At 44.6% G+C, this 22,664-nt stretch overlaps 2 protein-coding genes across 2 annotated transcripts in view; one reads left to right on the top strand and one right to left on the bottom strand.

The window, feature by feature from the left end:
• Positions 1 to 1,466: 1,466 nt before the first annotated feature.
• On the bottom strand, positions 1,467 to 20,251 carry LOC101522807 (mitochondrial pyruvate carrier 2). Its single transcript, XM_004589138.4, has 5 exons — positions 19,843 to 20,251; positions 7,851 to 7,891; positions 3,307 to 3,391; positions 2,771 to 2,882; positions 1,467 to 1,780 (listed from the first exon to the last, which is right to left on the bottom strand). The coding sequence occupies exons 1-5, from the start codon at positions 19,949 to 19,951 to the stop codon at positions 1,744 to 1,746; spliced, it is 384 nt and encodes a 127-aa protein (XP_004589195.1). The 5' UTR covers positions 19,952 to 20,251; the 3' UTR covers positions 1,467 to 1,743.
• Positions 19,950 to 22,664, top strand: part of LOC131478178 (uncharacterized) — a 22,219-nt gene continuing 19,504 nt past the window's right edge. Inside the window, exons 1-3 of the mRNA XM_058656229.1 lie at positions 19,950 to 19,958; positions 20,060 to 20,279; positions 20,774 to 21,014. Coding sequence (XP_058512212.1) covers positions 19,950 to 19,958; positions 20,060 to 20,279; positions 20,774 to 21,014 — 470 coding nt within the window. The remainder of the gene's footprint in view (positions 19,959 to 20,059; positions 20,280 to 20,773; positions 21,015 to 22,664) is intronic.

Genomic DNA, 22,664 nt, shown 5'->3' with positions numbered 1-22,664 from the left:
CTGGACCCAGCCCCAGCTGTTGTGGCCATTTGAGGAATGAACCCCAGAATGTTGAGACCGCTCTCTCTGTCTTTGTAACTCTGCCTTTCAAATAAACAAAATAAGTCTTTTAAAAGAAATCAGCCATTGCTCAGCATCATTTGAAAATTAGAGCCCGGCACAATGGCTCAGAAGCTAAATCCTTACCTTTCACGTGCCAGGATCCTATATGGATGCCAGTTTGTGTCCTGGCTGCTTCACTTCCCACCCAGCTCCCTGCTGGTGGCCTGGGAAAGCAGTAGAGAATGGCCCAAAGCCTCAGGGCCCTGCATCCATGTGAGAGACGCAGAAGAAGCTCCTGGATCCTAGTTCGGATCAGCTCAGCTCTGGCTGTTGTGGTCATCTGGGGAGTGAATCAATGAATGAAGATCTTTTTCTCTCTCCTTCTTTGTATAAATTTGATTTACCTTTCCTATAAAAACAAATAAAATCTTAAAAAAAACATCAATTGTGTTTGTTCAAATGCTGAAATAACTTTTCTGATTAGTCTGACTATAGTTCTAATGACTTTTTAGGAAAGTCTAAAAGACCTTTTTCAAAGAGCTGAGAATTCCAAACTGAGCCCCAAATCGAACATACCATTCTTTCTTCTTCTTTTTAATTTATTATTTTTGTTGAAAAGGCAGATTTACAGAGAGGAAAGACAGCAAGATTTTCTATCTGCTGGTTCACTCCCCAAATGGCCATGACAGCCAATCAGGAGCCAGGAGCCAGGAGCCTGCTCGTGCAGGGTCCCAGTGACCTGGGCCATCCTCCACTGCTTTCCCAGGCTACCAGCAAGAAACTGGGTGGGAAGTGGAGCAGGTGGGACATGAGCCTGAGCCCATGAGAGATGCCAGTGCTTGAGGGTGGACTGAGCCACTGCATCGGTCCCACATACTGTTATTTCTAAGAAGGCAGCTATGGTTTGTCTGTCCTCACGATGGAGACGAAGGTCAGAAACATTTACAGAAAGCCTGCTTATATCCCACGGACTCTGCTAGGCACTTCCAAGTCACGGGACTCAAATTCAGGTCTGTCTCCCTTGAGTCTTTTCTCTGCTGCGTCCATCAGTTACTGAGCACAATTCAACAACTTAGCACTCACCATGGGCCAGAGACTTGGTCAAATATCATCCAAATGAATCTTTCTAACAATCCTATCAATAATCTACAGCTGTAAACAATTTCATACACTATACAAAAAAAAAAAAAAAAAAGAAAACCAAGATGCATGTCAAGTGAAATAGTACTGAAACACTTCTGAAAGTTTCAGGCCATGTTGAGGTAAGCCATTCATGAGCTGCTTCTCACCTTGTCACTGACAGCGACTTGCTCTTCCTGCTCCAAATAAGCAGACTGTTGAACTTTCCAGCTGTCTTTCCGCTTGCTTGGAGCTGTGTGCTCATTCATGAATACACTTTGATCAGAACAGAAGGAGGCTACGGGTATGTATGACCAATTATGATTTATTATGGACAAATGGTAGAAAAAAGTGCTACTAACTTGCGGAGTTAAATTCTTTCAGTCACATTTAAAGAGAGATTGTTATTAAAAGTTTCCTTTATTTTCCTGTTGAATCAAGCAGTAGCTAACGGCTATAGTTAGGTTTTTTTTTTTTTGGTGCCATCTCAAATATAGCACAATTAGCAATGCCTTATCAATAATCAAATAGGTCCCAGCGCTTATGTCCACATCTAGGCTGCTCAGCTGGTCAGGAACTCTTTTACTGGTTTTCTTTTGCTTTTAGTTCTTGGTTATATCTACAAAGCAAACAGAAAGAAAAATAATGACCAACAATAATAGATTAATTTATGATAAGAGAATAAGAAGCATATTCCATTTCTTTTCCAATTGCCAAATGACCATGGGTTGTAAATATAATCTTCCCAGCTGTTTACAGGTAGAAATAGGCAGAGGGGAAGTGGCCCAAAGAGTTTATTTGCTCCTGGCTTGTGGTTCTGATAAGAGAAGGTCCCTAAAGTCAAAAAATTTTAACACCTTAATTTACAGTTTCCTGTGTAATGGATGATGTCCTTCTTGAACTACATGACAAATGTATAAAATGGGGCAAAATGTGGTCATTTAGAAGTTTTAATTGTATACTCATGAAGCACCTTGTACTCTTAAAATAAATGTGGAATGGGTTCCTATGTAATCACTACGAGAAAAATCAATCTGTGTGATAACAGGCAGGATACTGAATCAAGGACTCTAACTTAAACTGACTGTAGCTAAGGACCATTTCTTCCGTTCTCATCAACTCAAAGAACAATCCACAAAGTATTCCCTTTCACAACATCCTGGGCTTCTTTGTTTATTCTGCCCCCCAGCTTACAGAGAACATATAAGTGCATGAAGGATCTTGTTCCAAACACCTGCCATACTTCCTACACTTCCCAGAAGATCTCAACATCAAATGTTTGACTAGATTATCATTATCATCAATCATCCATGAATAATATAAACTTCTTACTAATAGCTTAAAAAATTTCCACTGCTCCTGGAGCACTTCCCAATTAAACCAAATGCCTTCATTCTTATCATTTCCACTACTACACAAGTAGACATTCAAGTCTTTTCACTGTTTTTCACTGATTTGTAAATCAAAGAGATTTCTAGAAAGGTTAAGTGTTAAATATCTGCTTCTGACACTTTGCAGTCTTCTACACTCTATGTGAATCTGCAAGAAATTGTTGCCACCTGGGTCATTGCTGAAGTCTCTCTTGGAAGAGCATCTTTGGTAGACTTACCTCCATATGCGGAAGAGCTGAGAGGCACCTGCTGCTCCCACAAAGAAATTAACTGCAAACAGACTCCAATTTTTGGGGATAATTACAAGAGAGTATCTTGACCAAATAAAGCCTGTTGACACAAAATTTTAAGATACTGCTGATATCGTTTACCTCAATATTTAATATTAACATAATTATAAGACTTTGACACAATGTTGAAGAACAAAAAAATGCTATGCCCCGAGTCCTCAAAAAAGTCTCTAAAACTCAGTACTAAACAACAACATCCAGTTCTGCTAGTGAGGACTCTCCTTGGGGTAAACAGAGTATTAATTAGCTTTATTTTTCTACTTATAATAATAGGTAATGGTAAAACCCTGAAAACAAAACCTACACACTACTCACAGCCATCTTCCTTTTTCCCTCCATCCAGTAACTGTCTAGAGGTAACACTGAATTCTTTTGTGTGTATGTATAAATTTTGAAATTTTAAACCATGAAATGAACTGATGTAAAACATAAGAACAATAATTTACATAAAGATGACCACTCACCTGTAGCCATCAAAACAGCAGACTGAGCTGTGCTTAGTTTTTCAGCAGGTCTAGCCATGTCAGCCAGGCCAGCACACACCAGCCCCTGGAAAATTTAACACATATAAAGAAAAATTGGCAAAATGCGTTAAGCCACCATTTGCAATGCCAACATCCCATATGACCCTGGTTCTAGATCTACTTCAGATTCAGCTCCCTGTTAATGGCCTAGAAAAAACAGAAGATGACCCAAGTCTTTGGGTCCCTACAACCATCCTGGTGTATCCCACACCTTATCCTGGAGGGAGACCAGGACAAAGCTTCCGGCTCCTGACTCTGGTCTGGCACAGTCCTGGCCATTGCAGCCATTTAAGGAGTGAGCCAGTGGGCAGAGGATCTCTCTCTTGCTCTCTGTAATCCTCTTTCTCTTGCTCTCTGTAACTCTGCTTTAAAAGGGAAAAACAAAACAAAACAAAACAAAACAAAGATACAAAAAGCAATCATAAAGAAACCTGAAACAAAAAAGGCATCGTGAGTGTGGATAGTTTTTAAGTTTAAATACGAAATATTTAGGTTTCCAAACAACAGTAGCTATAATTTCAGTATCTATGCATTTAAAAAATGTCAATCATGACAAAAAGCTACAATGAGGTGCGGAATAATTTTTGGGCTAATTTTTGTTTTCCTCACATATTATGTAGCAGGTTCATATACTTAAAAATCAGCACTGCATATATGATATAGAAGCATATATTTGTTTTATGTATTTTATGTAGTTCTGTTTTATACGTTTTGAGTTTTTGGGTCTATGAATTCCACATATGAATTTATACTTTTTACTGTGCACATGGTAGAACCCACTGATGTGGAAGATGCCTAAAAGCTGCTTGAAGTCAATTGCATGGATTCCTCCTTTCTTTCAATACTCTTCTTTAGCAGCAGAAGTGTCAGAAAAGATCTATTAGAAATTGCTTTTGATTACATTAACTTTAAAATAAACTTTTTCAAATAAATCACTCAATCATAAAAAATATTTGATGCTAACAGTTATGTGGAGATGCCCTGACACACTAAGAAAGAGGCAGATGCTCTGTGAATGCTTCCAACACAGCAGTGCAAGTGTCTGACAGCACAGTTTGGAACAAATTGTCTGGAGGTTGACATTTTCACACAGCCACTTACTAAGAGGCGGGAATAGTAATCTAGTTTTTGACCCTAGTATGCTTGCATGCAAAACAGTGTTAATGCTTCTCTGACTTGGGAGAGGATGAGGATTAAGTGAGATAATATATTCAAAAAATACAGTTTGGCACCCAGCAGACACAGGTTGGCTCCCATTGCTCCAGTCATCTGGAAAATGTTTCTCCAATATCTAATATGTTTGTGATTCTTTTATTTAAAAATTTATTTATTTTTATTGCAAAGTCAGAAGTGCAGAGAGAAGGAGAGACAGAGAGGAAGAGCTTCCGTCCGATGATTCACTCCCCAAGTGACTGCAAAGGCTGGTGCTGCGCAGATCCGAAGCCAGGAGCCAGGAACTTCCTCCAGGTCTACCACACAGGTGCAGGGTCCCAAGGCTTTGGGCCATCCTCGACTGCTTTCCCAGGCCACAAGCAGGGAGCTGGATGGGAAGTGGAGCCACAGGGACTAGAACTGGTACCACATGGGATCCTGGCGTGTTCAAGGCGAGGACTTTAGCTGCTAGGCCACTGCAACAGGCCCCATGTTTGTGATTCTTGCTGGCAAGTCATTATATTTACTGGGCTGAGATAAATAATCATGACAATGTTTAAAATGCTTTCTCTTCTTTTTTAAAAATATATTTTCTTGTTTATTATGTTTAATAAGATACATGTCACAAGGCAGTTCTAGAGGAGTTTTTTTTTTTTTTAAGATTTGTTTTTTTATTAAAAAGGTAGATTTGCAGAGAAGGAGAGACTGAGAGAAAGATCTCAGTCTGATGATTCACTCCCCAAATACCAGCAATGATCAGAACTGAGTCATCTGAAGCCAGGAGCCAGGAGCTTCTTCCGGGTCTCCCACATGGGTGCAGGGTCCCAAGGCTTTGGACTGTCCTCGACTGCTTTCCCAGGACACAAGCAGGGAGCTGGATGGTAAGTGGGGCAGCCAGCACATGAAGCAGTGTGCATTCCTGGCATGTGTAAGGCAGGGATTTAGCCACTGAACCATTCTGCCGGGCCCTAGAGGAGTGTTTAAAAAGTGAATACCACAACAATGTATTTCAATCCCAACATGCTTAAGCATAATAAAATCCTCAAGATTTTAAACAGAATTAATTTGTACCTCAGTGTGAAATGCAAGTAGATAAAATCTATATGGAAAAATTTGAAATAGTTTGAGTTGCTTTTAATGAGAAGAAAAATTAGCCACACCAAATTGTTCAAGAGCTAAGTGATAACATGTTGTCCCAAAACACGATGACTCAAAAACAATGGAAGCTCTCCTAAGTACCTTTGTTACCCAGGGCAGCCAATGTTCTCCACTCCTTCTATAAATAAGCTAACAGATACCCATGGCACGTCAATTGCTTATGGCTAGTAGGATGCTCTCTGTTGCACTCCTGCGTTTTTATTCTCATTAGCTAAGACACTGGATTTGTATACAAATTTGTTAATGTCACTTATGCTTGTTAATCGAATAAAGTATTAGATAAACAAGTGAAACACAAGAAGGCTGCTAATTCAATGAAAACTAACGTAACTTGAAAAAAAAGATTAATAAGGCAAGTTGTTAAGACCAATTCTTAAATTTGGTATGAAGCAAATAAATGTAAAAAAGGTTGTGAGGGAATAAATTTTAAAAAAGAAAAAGTGGATTTCTTTTTTTTCCATACTGTTTGAAAGTATTTGTTAACTTACTATGCTTTAATGAAAAGTAAAATTAAAAATTATATTGGGGCCTGCATAATGCCCTTATTGCTACATCGTTGCAAATGCCTAGATTCCATATAGACGCGGGTTCATGTCCTGGTTGTTCCACTTCCCATCCAGCTGCAAAAACAAACAAACAAAAAAAACAAAAAACAAAACAAAAGAAAGCCAATTTCTTTTTCTGCACATAGGTGATAAAAGCAAAGGCCTTGGAGCCAGGTGTCCAACTTCGTGTAACAATGACCAAAGTCTTAAATAAAAAGAAAAATATTCTGGATGAATAATCTACCTGAGAGCAAGGTGCAAAAATATCAGTGGCTCCATGTACAAGTAGAAGCTTCGGCATTACAGTAGATTACTCACAAATAAATACATATTTATACTTGCTCTCTCTCTTTTAAAAGCTTATTTATTTGAAATGCAGAAATGCAGAGCGACAGAGAGGGAGAGATCTCCCATGTACTGCGACAGAGAGAGGGAGAGATCTCCCATGTACTGCTTCACTCCCCAAATGGCTGCAGACACTGGGGCTGGGCCAGGCTCAGGCCAGGTGCCAGAGGTGTCAGCTGAGTGTCCTGTATGGCTACAGGAACACGTGCCTTCTGCTGCTGCTTTCCCCACGTACTAGCGGGGAGCTGGACTGGAACTTGAACAGGAACCCACATGGGATGTTGAAATCCCAGGTGGTGGCTTACCCTGCCACCACAATGCTGGCCCCAGGCATGAATCCTGAGGACATTGTGTTCCGTGAAATAAATCAGCCACAAAAAGACAAATCTATGTTCCCAGTTACAGTAGGCACCCAGAAAATGCAGACAGTCAGATGGTGGACCGGGAGTTGTAGGGAACAGGGCGTTATACAGACCAATGCTGGCCTTGTCACATAAAACCAGTGATTTGCCATAAAAGGCCACAATTATTTCTTTTCAGTTAAGTGAAAACTTAGGCAGGAAAGGGAACCCTGTACAGGACAAAAGCACCAAGCCTGCAGTCAGACACCTCAGGCTCCACCCTGACCTGATGTTAGTTCACAGGCTTCTCCGAAGTACCCCTGCACTTGGATGACCCCATCCACTCTTTAAGATTTTTACAAAGGATTTGTTTATTTCGAAAGTCAGAGTTACAGAGAGAGAGGAGGGACACAGAGGCCCAAACACTTGGGTCATCTCCTGCTGCTTTTCCTAGGCCACTGGCGGGGAACTGGATCAGCAGTGAAGCTGCAGTACAGGAACACTGCCGACACTGCAGGCGGTGACTTCACCTGATGTGCCACAACGCTGGCCCTCAGACTCCCTTAAACCATAGTTTGTGATTAGTAGTTTTAGTTCTCACATTAAATTATTAACAAAACTTACTCTGATGATTCTAACTAGTTTAATGTTTTTTGTTTAAATTTTACGGTCAACTTTCAGGTTCTTAAGAATTCAAATTGTAAATTTTTTGGTAAGAAACATGTTCACAGGAAATCTTTTATCTAAAGAGTTCAGAAAAACTATAGATCACATGCCTTATGCAGTAAAAATGATACATCTGAGAATATTTGTCATGAAAGTCGTATAAGCAGATGTATAACAATGGTTTAAGTATACCTTTCATAAACGTTACTTCAAATTGCTCAGTTCCTGCTACAGAATTTTTTTTCTCTAATAGTGTCTGCATAAACTCAAAACTTACCCATTTCATAATCGGGGCCCAGAAGAAAACTGTTCGGGGACCTGAAAAAAGGAAAAAAATCAGCAATAAGTCAAATATTTACATGTGACTTCATTTAATAGCCACCATCAAATTGCACAAAGATGCATCAATTTCTACTTGTGTTTACTATGCTGTCTGCATATTTTGAATTTTACATGCAGAAGAACATCACAATACCGCTCTTTCACACACTCTTTTTATGATTTCCTTGTCGATTCTTGACATTCCTGTGAGATGCTAAATTAGTTAATATATAATGGAGACCATTCCCAGCTCTTTGCCTCAATCCAGGAACTTAATGTTACTTTAGTCACAATCTTCAAATTGACGAAATTTCAAGTTATGTAATTTCAGTGATAGGTATGGAAATTCACTATTTTATTAATATTTATAGCTTTAAGAATATTTACCAGATGTATTCTACTCAAAAGTCTAGTACAAATTTTAAAACATACATAAGAAACACAAAAGACAAGATGTGTAATTAGCAGAATTGCTGCTTTAGTCACCATGACACACATACACTTTGTGCAAAATGTTAAATAAATAAGTAAAGCAGTGAAAGCCACTCTGGTTTCTTAGATAACCGAGAATTTGAGAAGCATATTTCAGAGTTGGAAGGAAACTCAGCTCATCTAATGCAAATGTTTCATTTCAGCACCAAGACTCAGAGCAGCTCCGTGAACTACACTCAGTCCATGGAGCTAGGAAACAGAAGATTACGACTGGAACTCACATTTCCAAATTCTCAACTGGCCACGATCAACTCTTCCAAATCATGCACTTCTTTTAACCTCCAGGGTACATTTTTAACCTTCAGGGGACAAGTGCCATTGTAACCACTTGGGGAGTGAAGTGGGAGGAAGATCTTTCTTTCCGTCTCTCCTTCTCTTTGTATATCTGCTTTTCCAATGAAAAAATAATTTTTTTAAAATAAATCTTTAAAAGAAAAAAAAAGACAGCACTAGCCAAGTTGCCAAAGTATGTGCAGGTGAGCTCTGTGAGGGATCACGTAGCAGCCATGGCAGCCTTAGGGATCGAACTGCTGTAAGATCCGAATGCAGGGTAGGGAGCAGACGGGCACCTAATGCCAAACACATCTACCTTCCCATCAATGTCTCTGATGAAACGAGTAATCAAGTTAAACTTCCCTTACAACAAAGTGATGGCAAAATAAAGAATAAGCTAAGAAGCAGTTGTGGTGCTACAGACAATCCATTGAGAGACTCAGATTAGCTACTACATGCTTGGTATACTAGGTCAGAGCATATGCTGCTAAATCAAACACTCCACTGGCCTTCTGTGCTCCAGGAACATGAAGGCTGCATGTGTAAGGCTATGCCTGAAAGCCATATAAAAACAGTCATTCTCAGGTACTTTTGCAAAACCATACCTGCTATTTTCAGTTTTATGTAAAGCCATTGTTCCCACTGAAAAACGGACCCAAACACTCCTTTTTTGGGGGGCGCATTTGGGCTGAAGTTCTGTTAAAAACACTTGGGTAAGTGTAACAGTAAGCAGAAAATTTTAGAAAATGTAAAAACGGCACCCGCTTCTGTAACTTTTGATTAACAACAGTTTCAAAAAAGGATTACATGCCATGGCTGGTCCTTGCCTAGAGCATTTAGGGACAGCTGTCTCTGTGAGCTGGTCCTTGCCTAGAGCATTTAGGGACAGCCTTGGTAGACACTCTGTGAGCTGGTCCTTGCCTACAGCATTCAGGGACAGCCGTGGTAGACACCCCATGAGCTGGTCCTTGCCTAGAGCATTTAGGGACAGCCGTGGTAGACACTCTGTGAGCTGGTCCCTGCCTAGAGCATTTAGGGACAGCTGTGGTAGACACTCTGTGAGCTGGTCCTTGCCTAGAGCATTTAGGGACAGCCATGGTAGACACTCTGTGAGCTGGTCCTTGCCTAGAGCATTTAGGGACAGCCGTGGTAGACACCCTGTGAGCTGGTCCTTGCCTACAGCATTCAGGGACAGCTGTGGTAGACACTCTGTGAGCTGGTCCTTGCCTAGAGCATTCAGGGACAGCTGTGGTAGCCATTTTGGACTACTCCACAGTCGCTATGGTTTTTCGTATTAGCAGGGAGCTGGTTCTGGAAGTGGAGCAGCTGGGACTCCAACCAGTGCTCCTGATAGAGGATCCTGTTTGCAGGTGGCAGTTTAACTTGCTGTATCACAATGACAGCATAGTTATATTAACTTGCATTGTTCTAATATAAGAACTATGTTTTGTGCATATATAACATATACACATGCACACCATAACAAACAATGCACACATATGTTCATAAACTTAAAATATGATAAGATGGTAAGCTATTTTTGTCAATCTAATATTTTTAAATATTCATTTTTGTCTTATACTTTTTAGTGTTTTAAAATAAATTTTCTGACTTCCTAATTTAATCATATAATGCAGCCACTGCAAGCCAAGTCTTACCAGTCTTCACCAGGAGCCAAATACTGTCCTCAGAATAATTTTTTCAAACACCAGAAGGTCATGGCACAGACTTTATCTTTTCTTTATGGGTCCAACCAACTACATTGCTAAACTTCATTTTCTCATATATATCTGGTATCTAATCATTTTCATATTTTCCTGTGTGTTCTAGTTTTGCATATTTTATACTGTGGAATCTGGAGACAGTGCTAAAACAATTATTGGGAGAATTAAAACGATCAAGGAATTCTAAATCGTGATGTCCTTGCAGCTGAGTGAAATATTCACTTTGAGGTTCCTTCAACTCTGTGCTGCTCTGATCACAGACATCATTCCATCCAGAACCCTGTCCATCTCTCTCTATTTTGAAAAGATATGTGAGGAAATGTTTTGCCCTTTGGTTAGACTAGGGTGGAATTTTAAAAGAGATTTTATCAAGGAAAAAAATAACCTAAAAACATGAAGGCGACTGAGCTTCAGAAAATATATTTATAATGATAATTTTGCCAAGTTTTAGTCTAAGTTAGTGGTCTCAACCAGGGGGACTTGGCCCCCCAGGGCATTAGGCGGTGTGTACAGTCATGTTTAGCTGTCACAGGCTAGCAGGTGTGTGGGTATGTGCCATCTGCGGGCAGTGGTCTGTGATGCTAGCCTTCTGCCTCAGGGAGAATGGCTCCCCACAGCCAGGAACCATCCAGCTCGAAGTGCAGGTCAATAATGCAAAGTTCAAAAACCCCGGTCTGGACAGACCGATAAACCAGCCAAAAATTCCACGATCCTCACGATGCTGTATGTCTCCACACTTTAGTCTGTGCTCTCCCTCCCAATATCTGGCCTTCAAAAAGTCACCTTCAGTTTCATTCCCTAAAGGAACTATTCTATAACAAATTAGGCGAACTACCCCTTCTCTGACCATCTTAGTACCTGTATAGTCTTTCATTATTTTCTATATTTTTAAGATTTACTTATTTTTTTATTTGAAAGGTTGATTTATAGAAAGAGGGGATCTTCCATCTACTGATTCACTCCCCAAATGGCCACAAGGGCCAGAGTTGAGCTTATCCAAAGCCAGGAGCCAGGAGCTTCTTCCAGGTCTCCCACAGAGTGTAGGGGCCCAAGGACTTGGGTCATTCCCTGCTGCAGTTCCCAGACCCTCAGCAGGGAGCTGGATGGGAACTGCAGCAGATGCTGGCACTTGAAAGAGGAAGATCCGCTTGTACGGCACACTGGCATTGCAGAGGAGGATTAGCCTGTTGAGCCACTACACCAGCTCCTTGTTTTCCCAACTAAAATGTTTACACACCTGTCACTTTGTCCTTAAAGACAAAGTGATTTTTAATTTTCCATGACAAACATTAAGTCTTTGTCATGAGAATTAAACCAGATTAATTATATTGAGGATAGGTGCTAATCAAACATTAACACACTAGGTCGGCCTCAGATTTTCCTCAATGCTAATTAGTCTTCATGGCTGGAATTCACTAGTTACCTATCTCTCGGGATGGTAGGTCCCTTTATACCAGGGCTGTAATACTGGACTTTCACTCCTTAGTTTCTAAGATGGTGGCCCTCTTTCCATGAATCTGACACCAGGATGCACTGATTGGATAAGCTAATCTTTTCAAACTACCTGGTAATTTCTTTTAGATTGTGCTGCTGGGATTCCTATCACCATACCTACTTTTCTTTTTCTGTTACAGTCTGTATCACACACAAGGTCAATTACTAAGTTTACTTTTTCCCTGCATGAAGCTTTTAAAACACAGTCTGAACATCATTTATCTTTATATTGAACTCTTCAGCAAACTCCTTTCTACTTCAAAACTAACCTTTGCAGTTAATGAACAGTCACGGTTCCCAGTAGTGTTGCTGGCAACTAATTTACTCAAATGCTCTGAGTTAGCTGAGAGTTTAAAATATTAACTGCCTTTGCTTTCCACCGACAATTAAATAAAACATGGGGCACACACACACACACAGACACCTCTCACCCCCTTTAAAGACAAAACTGCACCTGCTAGAACCAGGGGCAAGAAAAGCATTTTAATCAGTAAATAATTTCAAGTCCTAAGCAGAGAAACATCAGTAGCAAGTCTAAATTGTTCATTTTTCTGATACCAAAGGAGGCTGACAAGTGATTCAAAGAGCAAGAGCTGGGTTCTACAAATGCAATCAAGCTGTGTTTTCTTAACTACTAAAAAGAAATGACTAAGTTGTTGTGCCCAAATTTTGAGATCCCCAGAATCACCAGGAGTCTGAAGTTGATCCAAGTGCACAAGGATGGTTTATTGAAGCTCAGCACATCCAATCCTGGGTTCTTGGTTGAGAGCAAGCAGCTGGCTGACAAACTGGCCAGACGGCCAGCCCGGACCAACACCACTTACTGGAGTGTGGCCCTGAACAGACCATTCATAGGGTTTTTATAGGGCCAGTCCACAATAGCTTGAAAAGGGGCAATTCACAATAGCCTGCAACATGAGGGGAAATAGCACACATTCCCTACCTATCTCTACTGGACAGCCCATGCCTCCAGCAACTAAGGGAAGCACCCATTTAATTACTTGGAGCCACCTGTGAGATAACCAGGCTTAGGTGGGCCTTGACTCATAAGAATTGGGACCCATCAGTGCTAAAGGTCACACAGGCCTTTAGGCCTGCAAGCTCATACAGTTTCTTAGTAGCAATGAGCCACCTTCAAAGAAATACCTGTGATCAAATAATGGGCCAAAATTTTTTCAAAGAAAATTTAACTTACTGTTTTACCTTAGCTAGCTATTTTTCTTTTTTTTTTTTAATCTTGAGAGTAAAGAGTAAGTTCAAATAAATTTAGCTGTGGAGGAGTTCAGATACAGAGATCATCTTCCAGAAAACAGCAGTGACCAGTGGATATGACAGGGAGGAAACACTCCGACTTACAAAACATTTGGAAGTAGAGATCACTCAGTGATAAAACAATGTTATACGTGCCATTCTAGACTGAACGATGTGGGCAATGCTCTTGACACTGACATAGTTCTCAAATTAGATGAGATAACTGAATTAAAGCGATAACACGCTTAGATCAGTATAAACAGAAGTTCAAATCAATTGAGTACCTGGCTAACACTCACTATGATAAACGAGATTACTCTACCTTTGGAAGTTGGGAATAGCCTCAAATATGGACCATTCAGAACTATTAAACACGAATTCAAAACATATACATACACATTTAAGATTTGGCGGCCAGCATCATGCTGCCACCTGATACTGGTGCCCAAATCAGTCAGCTCAGCCCCTTGCCATCCATGTGGGAGACTCGGGATGGAGTCCCAGGCTCCAGGCTCCCGCCTGGATCAGCCCCAGCAACTGAGGCAATTCAGGAAGTGACCCAGCAGATGGATGATCTTTCTCTGCCTCTACTCTCTCACTGTGCCCTTCAAACAGATAAAATGAATCTTAAAAAGAAAAGTAAACCTTTGAACTAGTTTCAAAAACAGTGAAAAATACAGGGAATAATTTTTTTGGATGTTATTTTTAAAGAAAAACTGATGGTCTAAAAAAAAAAATTTTTTTTAAAGATTTTATTGGAAAGTCAGTTCTACAGAGCGAAGGAGAAAAAGATCTTTCATATGCTGGTTCACTCCCCAAGTGGCCGCAGCACCTGCAGCTGAGCCAATCCGAAACCAGGAGCATTTTCCAGGTCTCCCATGTAGGTGCAGGGTCCCAAGGCTTTGGGTCTTCCTCAATTGCTCTCCCTGGACACAAGCAGGGAGTTGGAAGGGAAGTGGAGCAGCTGGTATATGAACCACAGCCCAGATGGGATCCTGGAGTACGCAAGGCGAGGACTTTAGCCAGTAGGTTACCGTGTCTGGGCACTCAGAACCTTAAAAAAAAATTTTTTTGAAATTTATTTAATTATTATTTACTTATTGTGAAAGAGTTACAGAAAGAGAGAGAGAGAATTTAGCTGATTCACCTTCCACATGGCCACAACAGGCACCCAGGGGCTGGGTGGAAGCCAGGACCTGGGAGCTTCATCTGGGGTCCTCACTTACGTGACAGAGGCCCCCATGCATGCTAGGTCTGTTGCTTCCAGCAGGGAGCTGGACTGGAACAGGAGTAGCAGGGACATGAACCAGCGAGGACCCCAGATGTGCTGCCTGCATTGTGGGCTGTGGCTTTACCCACTGTACCACAATATTGGCACTTGAAATTATTATTTTTTTTTTTAAGATTTTATTATGATTGGAAAGCCGGATATACAGAGAGAAGGAGAGACAGAGAGGAAGATCTTCCATCCGATGTCTCACTCCCCAAGTGAGCCGCAACGGGCCGGTGCTGCGCCGATCCGAAGCCGGGAACCAGGAACCTCTTCCGGGTCTCCCACGCGGGTGCAGGGTCCCAAAGCTTTGGGCCATCCTCGACTGCTTTCCCAGGCCACATGCAGGGAGCTGGATGGGAAGTGGAGCTGCCGGGATTAGAACCGGCGCCCATATGGGATCCCGGGGCATTCAAGGCGAGGACTTTAGCCACTAGGCCACGCTGCCGGGCCCATGAAATTATTTCTGTTTTTACCAAGCTTATCTGAAAGGGAGAGTCAGTTCCCATGTGGTGGTTCACTCTCCAAATGCCCACAGCAGCTGCAGACTCCTGCAGCCTGGACCGGGAACTCAATTCAGGTTCCCACATGGATGGCTGGCACCCAACTACTACAGACATTGTTCTTCTGGGGTATGCATTTGCAAGACAGTGGAACTGGGAATAGAAGACAGGAAGCTAACCATGGAATAGAAGTGGTCACAGGGACATTTCTGGGGTTGGGATGAGGTTGTCATAACCATTAGGCTAGACATCCACCCCGGTACTTTTGATGTTTTAACTTTTCACAGAAGAACCCGAAAAGTTTCACAAGTGATTAATATCACAGCCAGATAGTAACAAAGACAAATATTCAAACAAATGAAGAAAACCAGGTTGCCTCATGAACCTGGTGAACCTCCTGATAACACGGAATACATCGACTTCCTCATTTTTGTATCTGAGAGATTTCTTCTAATGAAGAGTTACATGAATTCGACTCAGGAAATGGGTCATTTACTGTATGTATCATTCTCTCCCCAAGGAAAGATGTCCTTCTTGGAACAAATGATGCAATTTTAACACACACGCGCACACACACACACTTACAAAAACTGAATGGACACTCATTGTGTCCCACCGTGAACATAATTTCTTACTAAAAGATCAGGAGGCCCTAAATCATCACCTTTCCTAAATCCACTCCTTTCAAACCACTGCACTCTGTTTTGTTCCTTTTTTAACAGCCCTTGCTTACTGTTATTACACAGGTCCACCTGTTCACTGTCATATGATAGCCAAAAGCATCTTTGTTTTTGCTAGAGCCAGTTTCGATATAACACCAAGAACATGACTGGGCTATCATTTTAGAACCATATCATTCTTTTTATCTAATGTTTATAAAAGTGTGGTTTGGAATTCTAAAGTAGGGACCAGCGCTGTGGCATAGCAAGTTAAGCTGCTGTTTGCAAGGTTGCAGCCCGTATTTGATCCAGCTCCCTGAAAATGTGCCGGAGAAAGCAGTGGAAGATTTTCCTAAATACCTGAAACGCTATACCCATTTTGGAGACCTAGAGGAAGCTCCTTGCCGCTGTCTTCTGCCTAGCCCAGCCTTGGTTGTTCTGGCCTTTGAGCAGTGAATCAGTGGATGGAAATTTTTTCTTTGTCTCCCTTTCCCTGTAACTCTTTTAAAAATACTTCATCACTAAAACTGCAAGTCTGACTTTCCAACTACTTTTGTTCTCATCTCTTAATTTTAGGGTAATAGTCAATTTAGACTTCAGACATCATTACATGTCTATTTCAATACTTACTATAAATATTTGGAATGTACTAAGATATATTCACATATCCACAAAATCTTAGACAGGCATTAAAATTCTTCACTAATAATCTGGGTAGCAAGTAAATATTCTAATTGATCACTTATTTGATGATATGCACTTGGATTTATGTATATATAACAAAAACATCTGATTTTTGTTGCTTTAAGCTATCTAGCATAATATCAGTCCTCTTAATATTTAATTTTGATTTTTATTCTTAACATAATCCCCTAGGAACACTACCAATATTGGTTGATTTAATATGCTTTTGCTTTAAAAAAAAAAATCTCCTTGAGGGCATCAAAATTAAAAATAAACACAATTGCTTCTCCTAGGAACACCACCAATGCTCAGCTGAAGGCCGGGGAGCAGCTCCTACTGTGCGGGAGAGCAGCACGCAGCAAGAGGGTGGCCCTCCCAGGGGCAGCCCAGCAAGCTCTGCACGAAGTTTCCCAGAACTGATTTTGTAAAAGCTCTTCCAGTTAAGCCAAATGCAATTCAACAGAGGTAAAACAACAGTGAGCTAGAATGACACTGTTAGACAGAAGCTTTCTGAGCTCACTTACCCAAGGGATAGTTTTTACATTTTTTTTTAGAGCAGTGGTCTTCCAATTTCTTTTGAACATATGCCTCTACTATTAAAAAAAAGGTTCATATACCCTAATTATTACATATTCATAAACTATAAAATTATTGTGCTATTTTGTTTGTATATGAGGAAAAATTCCAAAGGATGAAGTAACAGTAAGCATTTATAGAAGTACTCTTGTTTTCTTCCTACATTCCAATGCTGCGTTTTATGAATCCTTTTGGAATGATTTACTCCATTTTAGGACCTGCAATTACCATGAAATGCCACTCTTCCATTAATGTGTCCCCATGCCCTCTGCCCTCAACTAAACTCTGAAGCAAACATTGGGCAACATGACTTCAAGGTTATTTCTCTGACAAATACCTGAAGGGTAGCTATGCAACTGTTCAGTGTGGACCTCATACTCTCATGGATAGTCAGGTGGGGAGTTCATGTGAGTTGAGTAACTTGACAAGGACACATATTTGGCTAGATGTGTGTAATTCCTCTAGATGGGCAGACTTTGATGGTCCAGGAACCATACACAGGCAATGGATGAAGCAGGCCTCACAGTTCTGGGCCGTAAGTCAGAGACACAATACTCAAATTAATAATATATATCTACATAAATTAAAAAACAAGATTTATTATTTACTTGAGCAGCAGAGTCACTGAGAAAAAGAGAAATCTTGCGTACACTGGTTCAGTCTCCAAATGGCTGCAAAGGTCAGAACTGGTTCAGGCACAAGCCAGGCCTAGAACTCCAGCCTGGAGTCCCAGGTAGGTGGCGGGAGCCCAAATATTGCTCAGGCCAGCCTCTGCTGCTTTCCCAGGCAAACTAGCAGGGAGCTAGAACAGAAGATGAGCAGCCAGGACTTGAAACGGTGCCTCACAGGTGGCAGCTGAACTTGCTGCTCCACTAGGGCAGCCCCAGAAACATTCTTGTTACCAGTCAAGACAGATTTGTCAGTGATAAAGACTCAAAATTTAGAAATCAGTAATGCATCATTTGCAACTATTTAGCATTTTTAGCATATCATTTAAAAATGCCTTAATATGAACCTAGTCTAATGTGTAAACAGTGATTCAGTAAACACATGTGTAAAGCAGTATGCAAAGCTCTCAAGTAGAGCTGGGTGCAGCAGCCTAGTTGGCTCAAGTTCTCGCCTTGCATGTGCCGGGATCCCATGTTGCTGTCCACGAGTCTCTCACGTGCATAAAGGGTCCCAAGGCTTTGGGCCTTCCTCTGCTGCTTTCCTAGGTCACAGCAGGGAGCTGGGTGGGAAGTGGAGTAGCCAGGACATGAACCAGCACCTGTATGGGCTTCCAGCACTTGCAAGAGGAGGATTAGCCATTTGAGTCATTGCACCTGGCCCACAACCTTTCACTCTTAAATACATTTACACTGAGAGGTGCCCTGCCCTGCACATTGTTCCAAAGCTTACGTGGGAAAGAACTGCATTTGTTGACAGCTTAAGTGTGAGTACTGTGCCCCACGTTTCACTTAGTCTCTCTCTGGCAACAGTCCTGCAGAGGTGACCTTATTAGTCCATTTTCTAGGCTGGAAAACCCAGACTTGGGAACTTAAGGTCAAGGTCACATGGCTAAGACTCAGGCTGAGGTCTGCTTGTTTTCTATGCCTGTGCTCTGTCCACCACACTGAAAAGGTACTAACACAACCAAGCCAAGTTTATCCCCATGAAATGCACAACCCACTGGCCATTCCCGATGCTGAACCAAGTATTATACGCAACAATTACAGCAGCTAAAAGCAAAGGCTTTGGAAAAGATCAGGTGAGACTCATTTCCCGTTCTGTGTTGTGTCAATTTGCTCCTCCTCTGCTCCACCTTTATCCTTAACCCAAAGCTTTGGAGTCACAGTTGACGGTCACAGAACTCAGAAGACTTTGAATTCAGAAGACTCTGTCGTGTCCAGTTATGGCAGCACTGCCCAACCCTCCCTCCTGAACAATCTTTGCCACAAAACACAACACAATTCCAAGAAAATCGACTGCTAATAACCAAACACCCTCCAGAAGTAAATCAGGTAAATAAACGTGATCCAGTTTCATAGTGGATTTCACATGCAGTAAGCAGTATTAAGGGTTAAATTAAAGTGAGATCTGAAGGTGTCGTTCACTCCATTATCTAACAGGAAATCAGGTTCAGTAACTAGAACTGCAGCTGTAGTCAGAGACGGGGAGGGGCAGTGCACATACTGTAGGACGCCCACTGCAGAACGCGGACCGACCACGGAGGGAGGGAAAGCCACTTCTATGACTGAGACGGGGGGGGGGGGGGGGGGCGGAGGGCAAGGGGAGGACACTTCAGATTTTCCGTGTAAAACAACTGTTCTTATCGACCAAGTCTTAGGTTTGAAGGAGACCTCCGAGTAAAGGGGAAACTTAAGTCCACTTCTTGTTATTAAAGAATTTCCCAGTTTCATACAGATTTATTTTTTCAGCTGCAGGAGTCTTGATTGCCGGGAGGGCAATGGCGTTAACACTCACTGAGCATTTATGAGGAAGTACACGATTATCTTTAGTTCTCTTCTCTACAGGAAGAGCTCTACCATTCAGGCCAAGGTCATGCCTGCAGCCGAGTGCTAAAGCAGAATTCTACCCAGGCCTGGCCACACACACACACTTCCAGTCATTTCACAGACAAGGACTAACTCGGCGTCTGGCCCCAGAGGATGCGCAGTGACACTGACCGCGGGAACGCGGGCGGCTTCGGAAGGGCTCACCCTACAGGCCTCGCCAGGGACGGTGACCTTCACTCCGCACCCTGCGGTGCTCCAAGCCACCCACCGCGCTCGGCCCCGCGTGGGTGCGAGCAGGGGGACAGGGGCCCGTCAGGGCTTCCCGGGGCCGCGGACAGGGAGGTGGACCCGGAGGGGCGGCCAGGTCCGGGTCCAGCCAGGAGAGCGCGGATGCCCTAAAGGTCAGGCAGGGCGCTCCTCCGACACTGACGGACTCCAGGGCCGGGGCAGCGGACGCCTCCGGACGCTAGGTCACCGGCGGGACCCGCCAAGGTGCGCCTCGGAGGGAGCCAGGCTGGGCCCGTTACCTGCCGGGTGGTTGTACAACGGCCTCAGCTTCTCGGGCAGCATCAGCTCCACCTTATCCAGGAGCCGGTGGTAGGAGGCCCGCAGGCCTCGGGCGCCGGCGGCTGACATGTCGGCGGCCGGGTGATCGCGGGCAGCCGCCTGGGAGCGTCGCCGGGTCCTCGTCCCTGACTGACAACGAAGGGCAGCTCGTCACCGTCCCCTGCCGCTTTACCCCAGGGTGCCCTTCCCGCGGCTCGCCTGGCGCTGGGCAAACCAGCCAGCGGCCCGCGCCCCGGGAGGGCTCAGGGGGCGGAGGCTCGGGGACGGCCCGCCCGGGTCCGCCTCCAGCCCTCCCGGGAGGGAGACCGGGGAGGAGTCCGGCAACAGGTGCCAAAAGGGGCCGCCTCCCCGAGTCCGGCCGGCGCCCCGCAGACAGCGCGCGTGCGCAGGAGGAGAGGCCCGTTGCCATTGGCCCGCCGCGCGCTGTGGGCGGGGACCCGAAGGACCCACCTCCTCTCCTTCCTGCCCCCGAGGCCATATTGGAGAAGGGAAAGTGAAGCTGCACGCTCCTGCATGACCCTTCGCCTGGGCTCTTGGCAGCCCGTAGTTAATATGGGCTTTTCAAACCTTCTTGCCCCAACTAAGGTTGACGCCGCGCAGCTCTGGCTTCCCTTGACCTGAGACGCGTGGAAGCGATTACGAAGCTCAGCGGCCCCCCTCTTTCTCTCTCCCGCTCTTCCATCCATAGGGAATCAAGGGCTTGGCTAGAATGGCCTGAAGCCACTTCTCCAGGGTGAGGGCAGCCGTGACGTGCAGCCGCCTCAGTTCCCGGAGGTGGTCGTCCTCTCGCGAGAAGGGCTTGGCGGGGAGGGTGTCGGCCAGGGCAGGCGGCCGGGAGGGACTGTGGCTGCTCTCCGGCTGTGTGGGCGAGTCTGAGCCGGAGAGGATGAGGCGAGCTCGGGCCCCGGCGCGGCCGCCGCCGTCTGACTCGCTGCGCCCGCGAGCTGCAGCGCGCGCATGGTGCCGGTGCGGCTCGGGTGTTGATCCGCCCGTCCCCTCCGCTCCCCTCCCCCTTCTCCTCCGGCCGGCAGAGCCATGTCTCGGGGCGGCTCCTGCCCACACCTGTTGTGGGACGTGAGGAAAAGGTCTCTCGGGTTGGAGGACCCGTCCCGGCTGCGGAGCCGCTACCTGGGTGAGCGGGGTCCCGGGCGGGGGCGCGCCCCCGGGGCTGTTGGAGGGGGGGACGGCGCCTCGGCAGGGCGCCCGGTGGGGCGTCCGCCTCCCCTCAGCCCGCTTCCCCCGCCGGCCGCGTGCCTCCCGCGGCCGAGCCCCCTTTGCAAGCTGCCAGCCGCCGCCCTGCCCGGGGATGCGCTCCGAGACGGCGGCCGGGAGAGGGGTCGGGGTGGCTCGCGGCTTGGCACTGGGGAGCCAAAGTTGGTGTCCTCGCTCTTGTCCAATGCCGGACACCCACGTGTGCGTGACCCGCCGAGGGCTTGGGGCGACCCGCCGAGGGCTGGGGCGACCCGCCGAGGACTTGGGGTGGCCCGCCGAGGGCTTGGGGTGGCCCGCCGAGGGCTGGGGCGGCCCGCCGAGGGCTTGGGGTGATCAGCTTAGGGCTTGGGGCGACCCGCCGAGGGCTTGGGGAGACCCGCCGAGGGCTTGGGTGTCGTCTGCGCCGTGTTGACCTCACGGCCCACAGGGATCGGTCCTGAGCCCTCCCCGCCCCCGTGCCCAGCGCCTTCCGACCCTGTAAGGTCGTGTCGGGTTTCGCGTTCCCGTTCGCACCCCTGGAAAACACACTCGGCATGTACTGTTTTAAGCGTTCTAAAAACAACCTGAGCGAACGCTGTCTTTGGGCTGTTTGGGACAACATGCTTGTCTGAGGATTCTGGGTCACGCCCGAGGCCACTCCTAAGTCACAGTTCTTTCCCTAGTGGACCCAGTAAGGGAGTCTTTCGGGTTTTTTTTGTCGCTTTTCTTTTCTTTTTAGAGATGTGGCAGGCAACACTAAGTAAGATTTTTTTCTTCCCAAATTTTGTCGCTTCTTGCTTGGTAAGAAAGTATTTCTTGTTGTGTTTGAGTTGGAAAAAACTGAGAATAGGAGAAAGCGAAATCTCTTTACAGCCAGCAGTTCTGGTTTGTCAATTTTTTGAAAAGTTAACGTGTGATATAAAAAATCCTTTCTGTTTTCCTAACATATGAATACATGCTCTTTGTCGAAACAAAACAACAACAAAACCCGGATAAACATGAAGCAAAATCCCTGTGATCTCTTCCGTTCCTGCTTCACACCCCTGCCCTCAGAGGCACGGCCTTGTGTTTCCCGGATAGTCTTCAGGATGTTTTCCTTTCCGTTCTGCAGGTGCGTCTGTGTGTGTGAAGAGGTAGAGAAGGTACAGCTGTGGGTGATGGGCAGCCTGAACCCGCTGCGTCCGGTGGGAGCACTGCTTGGCTGCTTGCTGTTTACACTACACGTTAGAGATCCTTCCATGGCAGCAAAACTAGATCCAGGGTGTCTTTTAAGTTATTACACAGCATCTAATGGTACTTCTTAACAGTTTGTGGAAAATGGAATCAAAACATAATTTTGGTACAAAAAGTTTTGAAATTAAAAGCTCTGTGTCTTAGTGTAACATGAAAGCTGTGCTTATGGGGTATCTTCAGCAAGTTCCTGGAGAAGGCACCTCGTGAATAAAGGCCACGAATGTCAGGGTGTAACAAGCATACATTTTTGACAGGCACAGGCAGCCAGAGCGCCCATCTGCTGGTTCATTCCCAGGCGGGGCCAGCTGGAAGCTGGGGGGTGGGACTCCAGCTAGGTGCACCTGGGCATAGCCTCTGG

This window comes from Ochotona princeps, chromosome 2 (assembly GCF_030435755.1).
Source record: "Ochotona princeps isolate mOchPri1 chromosome 2, mOchPri1.hap1, whole genome shotgun sequence".
Taxonomy (NCBI): Eukaryota; Metazoa; Chordata; class Mammalia; order Lagomorpha; family Ochotonidae; genus Ochotona; species Ochotona princeps.
The sequence above is the reverse complement of the archived record's forward strand: the minus strand, read 5'-3'. Positions and strand labels throughout refer to the sequence as shown.